The sequence below is a fragment of the Tupaia chinensis genome, unplaced genomic scaffold, assembly GCF_000334495.1.
Source record: "Tupaia chinensis unplaced genomic scaffold, TupChi_1.0 Scaffold000012_1, whole genome shotgun sequence".
Classification (NCBI taxonomy): Eukaryota; Metazoa; Chordata; class Mammalia; order Scandentia; family Tupaiidae; genus Tupaia; species Tupaia belangeri.
In genome coordinates, this window is record NW_006159442.1 from 1,704,618 (window position 1) to 1,711,653 (window position 7,036).

General features: G+C 50.1%; 1 protein-coding gene across 2 annotated transcripts in view; it reads right to left on the reverse strand.

Moving 5' to 3' along the window:
- Positions 1-5,598, reverse strand: part of FECH (ferrochelatase) — a 49,345-nt gene extending 43,747 nt beyond the window's left edge. Inside the window, exon 1 of one of the 2 annotated variants that reach the window (XM_027768013.1) lies at positions 5,350-5,598. In XM_027768013.1, the coding sequence (XP_027623814.1) occupies positions 5,350-5,416 (67 nt within the window). In that variant the 5' untranslated portion in view covers positions 5,417-5,598. The remainder of the gene's footprint in view (positions 1-5,349) is intronic. The other variant, XM_006139912.3, reaches the window with a different exon arrangement.
- Between the last annotated feature and the right edge of the window lie 1,438 nt (positions 5,599-7,036).

Sequence of the window (7,036 nt, forward strand, 5' to 3'; positions counted from 1 at the left end):
ATCCCCTCTGGGGGATGATTTCTCGCTTTCTGTCTCTATGTCTCTCTCTGTCTGTCTGGCGAGCGCACACGCCCTATAACAAAAACCCCCCCAAAAAAAAAAAAGAAAAAAAAAAGAGCGCTCATAAAAATTGGTTTAAATGCTTTTTAAGTTCATGTAACTTTAGAAAATGACACTGTATTTAAGTTATATGTAAAAATATGTTATATACTAGTATGTCTATGTATGTATTGTGTTCCAAAATAATTTGAGACTCCCAAAAACTTATGATGGAATATTTATCAGTCATGTGGTAAGTTATTATGTTAAACTGGTTTCTAGCCAAATTTCTTTGCCAGTTGTGAATTTTTGTCAGAGCATTAACTATGACTATAATCCTAATGTCATGTCCTTAAGGAAATTCACAGAAAGAGTGGAAAGAAAATGTACTCTTACAAGTACTAGTTTCTAAAAATCTAATCATTTAACTGGGTAAAATTTTCATTTTCTATGTGAACTGATTGGTTTTCTAAATTGTTAAGCCAAAATTAACCAAAGAAAAGTAAAAAATGTTTGACCAAATCACGTTAAGTAGCCAATACAATACACCTGAGTTATAAAGGTAAAATTGATATAAAATATATAAGTCTAATGTTAAACATGGACTTATTGGAGTATTGCTGCCTGGTTTTCTCTGAGGCCTCCTTATAATTCTTGTTATTAAGTTAACATGCTTTAGTTATTCCTATTGTTGGTCTTTAAATTTTATAAAATTGGGAGGGTCTGTTAGTAAGATTGTTCAATTTTGTATTGAAAAAGTTGTTAAAACAGGTTTTGTTGCTATTGTTGTTTGTTTGTACATGTTCATAAGCTTCCAGTCAGTATATGTGGATATATGTGCTTCTATTTTACAAGCTTAATAACTCCTCCAGAAAATATCAGACTGCCCAAGGTGGGATAGAAAAGATAAACATGGACAATTAATCAAAATTGGGCCTATGTATCAGATACAAAATCTAAAAACTCCTATCTGAAAACTTAATAGGGTAGAAGTCTCAGGGAATGGGGTGAGACAAGTTAAGGCAGGAGCTCCTGACTGCCTCCTCCCTCCCTGCCTGCTCGTACTCCTGTTTCTATTATAGTTAGGCCTCTTCCCCGCTGGACTCTCCCATTAGATAAATGATCAAGAGGTCTAACTACACAAATAAAAATTTAGATTAAGACTACATTCTCCAGCTAGGGTTTCTGTATAGTTAATAAAACAGATGCTTTGTAAAACCTGTAAACTGGGCTCCACCCTCTTGATAGTACTCAGCTACTCCTTGCAGGATCTACTGGAATTTAGTTTCATTTCTCAGTGTTAGAGCTCTTACAATTCAGAACAGGTTTGTTTTGTTTTGTTTTGTTTTTTAAGTTCTCAAATAACTCAAAAAAATGTTATAACAAATTGACCAGACACCTTAACCTTTGATTTAACTTTCACCTAAACAGCACCCAGTAGTCACTCGTGGTAATCCTGAAGGTTGGGAACTTCTTCAAGGGCAGGATCTGGACACAGCGAAAGAAACTCTGTTTCCAAAGTGGGCAGCCCGGGCACTAAACAATGCCCATGACTGGCATCCTCATGTTCCCCACTGTCCCAAGTGTGGGGCCGGTCGCTAGAGACAGAATGCACTGGCATCCTCATGTTCCCCACTTGTCCCAAGTGTGGGGCTGGTCTCTAGACAGAATGTACTGAGCTATGAAGGGAGCTCGGGACTTCTAAAGTCCATGCTGGCCTTTGGAACTGAGGATTGATGTGGTCCAAGACCCCTATAGCTCCCCATGGACATCTGACAATCTCACTGGACAAGCCTCAGGTAACCCTTAAAGTGACTAAGATTAATTTCTGTTGGAGGCTAAGGTTATTTTTTTAAAGTACAGTCATACTAACAACTGAAAGTTCTTGTAGCCACCTCAGACTCTGGCCTCCTATCCTTGTCCTCCTACACTCAGGAGGAGGAAAAATTGGTTGATAAACAGTGGGCTACTGGAGGCCCTGAAGAATGGTTGCTGATACCAAATGGCAGGTCAATAGTCCCTGAGGCACTCAGACAAGTCATCATAAATCAGATACACCAGATTACCCACCTGGGAAAAACAAAACTTGCTGAGCTGGTCAGAGGAAAATACTTTATGCCTAATCTAGATAGCATTATGCACTCCATACTGGGAGGAATTTTCCCCTTATGAAATTATGTTTGGAAGATCTTCACCTCTCCTCCTGAGATTGAGAGTGGAAATGAAAGCCGAAATCCGTAACTATACTTTACTCAAGCTTTTACAGGCCCTTGACTCAACCCAGAAGACCATTCACTGCCATGTTCAAGACGCTCTGCCTGTCCCCATCTCAAACCTGTCCATCCATCCCAACTGGGAGATTCTATATGGGTTGAGAAAAAAAAAAAAAAAAAAAAAAACCAGAATCCCTTCTTCCCTCAAAACACACAAGGTTTGATTAATCTCTCTCCTTGAGACTATTTTCTTCACCCGTCAGCCTACCCAGAACAACTGCCAACAGTTCCTCCAGACTCTCTTTACCACTAAAAATCCGTGGGAAGGCCGTGAACTTGTCCTGGATGCCCACAGCCAGCCCACTGCTGACCCTGTCGCCACCAAGTGGCCTTTCGCGGCTGGTTGACCTACTTGCGATCCACGTCTGGACAGTCTCTGCAGGCTCTCCTGGCGACTCTCGCTGAGACCCACCGCCCCGTCCGCAGCCACTGCCCGGCCCCTGTGGGGTCGACATCCTCCTCACAGGCGGCCTTGGACCCTGGGGCCCCAGTTTGGGTCAGACACCACACTCCCGGCAGCCTTGACCCCACTGGGACAGAACTTTCACTGTTATCCTAAACACCCCTTCTGCTGTCTAGGTTACCGGGAAGCATCAATGGATTCCTCGCTCTCACTTGAAGCCTGCTGCCGGGCTCCCTGACGCTCCCTGATGCCCCCTGTTGCCCCCTGACGCCCGCTGCCTCTGGAACCCAAAGATGAGGACTTGAGGGACAGAACTATCGCCTCAAGGTCAAATTACAAGGTCAAATTACGCTGACTTTCCTGATACTTCTTCTCCCCCTCACCCTCCCCTCCCCACATAAACTTCCCTCTTACACCTGAATCCTCTCCACCACTGGTGCCTGCTCCTCTGCTGGCTCTTACAGTCCCCTTGTGGTCCAACCCTTTGATCACTGGGTTCACACCTGAGAGGGTGGACATTCTTTCGCCTTTATGTCTGGGACAAGGACCCCTTACATCATTTTTACCATTCAAAAACACCTTGTCCCTCATCCCCCAATCCTGCCAGTCTTCTCTGGCCCATCCTTATGAGCCTGGGCCTCAATTCTATACCAACCACTCTGGGGTCATTAGGGACTGCCTGACCAGCTTCGCAAACGTGTCCTAAAGTGTAAGGAGCACCGCTCCTCTGAGGGTAATTGGTATCAGTCTCTCTTCTCTTGGTCTCCCTGACTCACCACCTTCATCTCTGCCATCGCAGGTCCTGCCCTGCTTCTCCTCCATGCCCTTCTCTTTGGCCCCTGCGTCCTCCATTTTCCCATTAACTTTGTTCAGGACTGGATCCAACCTGTCAAGCTCATGGTTCTCCGCTCCCTCTATGAGCCGCTCCCCTTCTCTGAATCAATGATTTGATTCTCCGGATCAGAAGGGGGGGAAGTGTGGAAGGCCGCATATTAGATCTTGCCCATGAACAACTGTTTGTCCATTTTGTTTCCTTACCATAACGTGGCTGTCTGCTTCTGTAAACCTGCTTGCTCTTCCGTGAGAAATAGCTTGTGCTAGCCATACAGAAAGCCATACCCAGGACGACATCCTGTACCTGCTACTGTCTTTGCTAACTAGCCCGAAACCCTTTTGTTTAGCAATGGAACTGCTTGCATGGAAACCCCACTCCCCTCAGAAATAATTAACCTGCTTGGGACCAGCAGTTAGCATAATGGCTATGTCACTGGACTCCCATGTAGTTGACTGTGGTTCACGTCCCGGACCCGGTGGCTTAAACTCACGCCAGGCGCATGTGCGTGCGTGCCCAAGATCCCGAGAGGAGAATGGAGGAGTAGGGACTGTGGCGTGGCCATACCCCCTGGGGGGTGATTTCTCGCTTTCTGTCTCTCTCTCTCTGTCTGTCTGGCGAGCACACGCGCCCTCTCAAAAAAAAAAAACAAAAAAAAAAAGAATTCACCTGCTTGATTCAGCTTCTGTAACTGCTTGCATAGAAACCCCTGGTAACTGACCGCCTTAAAAAGACTACTCCAACTTGGGAATCAGCAGTTAATGTAATGGCTATGTCGCTGGACTCCCACGTAGACGACCGTGGCTCGTGTCCCAAACCCGGTGGCTTAAAAAAAAAAAAAACTCACACCGGGCGCGTATGCGTGAGTGCCCAAGATCCCGAGAGGAAAATGGAGGAGAAGGGATTGCGGAGTGACCATCCCCTCTGGGGGGGTGATTTCTCGCTTTCTGTCTCTGTGTCTCTCTCTGTCTGTCTGGTGAGCGCACACGCCCTATAGTGAAAATCTCTCCAAAAAAAAAAAAAAAAAAAAGACTACTCCAACTTCAGTCAGGGCTACAGTTCTGACTCTCGGTACCCCCCTCCCCAACGAGCCTCAGACTGTAGTCGCTGGCCCGCTCATCTTCACGGTAAGCTTGAAAGGAACCACCTTTCTCCTTTGACATTTCCCAAAGCTCAAGCGAGGGAGGGTGCCTTGCTTGGTATCACAGTCACGAATGCGCACCCCATCGGGTGGATCCGGCCTGAGTCCCATCAGCTGTGTGCACAGCCCATACTCACTGTCCACATCATAAACGCCAGGAGTTCTTAACGGGCCTAGTCTGTGCCCAGATATCTCTAGAACAGCTAGCCCAGGCTGCCCCACGGTGGGTCCTGCTGCCCAGGATAAGCTGCCGTGGGCTAGGGCGGAGCACCGGTGGCCACCAAGACCTCCCTCATCAAGAAGCTGAGGGCAGACGCCCACCGCGGATGATGACACCTTCGTTACCTACAGAACTTCCCTCCTGAAAAGTCCCCGACAACCTTGTTATCACGGATAACAATGACTATAGCTCAAGGCCACCCTGTTGACTGAAGGGACGCGAACCCGCGCCTCCCAGTGCCCTCGGGTGCCCTCGGCGCTCCCCCGCCCCCAAGGGGAGGGCCCGTTCTGGTTCCTTCTCCGCGACACCCCTTGCCCCGTCGCAGCTTCCTGCGCAGTCGCCGCGGCTATCCGGAACCCCTCCAGGCAGGGCGGACGGCTGGGCGCCTAAATGCCCGCTGCCAGCTGCCGCGGCCCTAGCGGGGACCCCAGCCCCACTTACGCCGATCGCGGAGCCGGGCGGCAGCCGCTCGCAGGGCCGCAGCCATGTTGGTGCCGACAGAAAGCATTCCTGGCAACCTTGCCTGGATCCGGGTTTCTCCCGCGGCGACGCGCTGTGGTGCGCGGCCAGCCAACGCCGAGCAGCAGGAGCTCGCCGCACACCGCCTTAGCCAAAGCCGCCCAGCCCTGCACCTTAGCGAAGCGCCCGCTCATTCGCAGCCGTGCCCGGCCTGGGCCTCCGGGAGGGGCCAGGAGAAGCCACGCCCCTCTCGGAAAACCCGCCCCGGCTCTGCGCGCCCGCAGCTCATTTGCTGCGGTGCCTCGGGGCGGGCCTGGCGAAGACACGCCCCTAAAGGGAAACCCGCCCCGGTCCCGAGCTCCTACTCATTCCCGCCCGGCCGGCCCTCGGTTGGGACAGGCGGAAGTACAACCCTCACCGGGAGCCCGCCCCGGTGTGGGTCGTCCCCGGCGTGAGAAAGGGCCACCGGCATCGCTAGTGCCTCCCTACCACTCTCACAGGTTGGTGCACTAAAAACCCGCTCCACCTCTGGTTACCCTGGGCTGATGTCCTGGTTTACCTCTGCCAACCTGGTGAAGGCAGGAACCCCAGCCATGACTCAGCAAAGACTTTGCAGATATTTGCGTTTACTGCTGCTTAGCTAGGAGAAACGGTGGCCTCAATTTTCCAGTTTTCCTGCCTAGGCAGAGCACACTAGTGCACACCCTCGTAAGTTCTGCCTTGTTTTCAGAGTAGAAAAGGGATTCTTTTATTATCATATTATTCAGTTACTCTGCAGCATCTCCGTTTGACAGTTTGACAGATGAGCCAGGAAGTACAGCTAACATGACAGCCTGAGAAAAAGTGAAGGACAGCCTGGCAGGGGCAGTTCTTGAAGGGATGAGGCTTTTCAGTATGATATCCGCACACCGTCACAGTTCTGCTGCTCGCCTTCAATCTTACACACAGAGGCAGGGGGAAGGGCAGGTGTGCCCCCTCTGCCCCCTCCCCGTTTCCAGCCACCCCTGCATTCCCACACATCTGCCCGCCCACCGTGCCCATACTACCTCACTTCCAATGTGTCATGGAGTAGGACACCAACCCTTGCTACAAGAAGGTCTCAGGCCTCATTCACTCACTGAACAAACCCTGAGCACCTACCGTGCACTGGAGAAAGAGGAGCGGACAGAGCAAAGAGGCTTACAGGGGAGTCATGCGGGACAAAAAAAAATAATAATAGGTAATTTTTTTAAAGGTTTTTGCCATAGGGCGCATGCGCTCGCTGGAGAGAGAGACAGAGACAGAGGGAAAGTGCCCCCCCCCCCCCCCGTAGGATGGCCACACCACAACCCCATTCCTAGTCGCCTCCTGGGATTTTGGACACCAGCATGCCTAGCATGACAGAAGCCACTAGGTCCAGGACTGGAAGCGCAGTCTGCCCTGAGGAAGTCCAACGCCTTCACCACCGCCACCTGCTGGCCCCCAACATGCGGTATTTTGGATAATGTTAAAAGGAGAATGAAGCAGGCTATGGCAGGCAGGGGTGGAGAGGCAGCTTGAAACAATGGGCAAAAAGTAGGTAAGGGGGACTAGCAGTTACCGTAATGGCTATGTCGCTGGACTCCCACGTAGTCGACCACGGTTTGAGTCCCAGACCTGGTGGCTTAAACTCACGCCGGGCGGGTGTGAG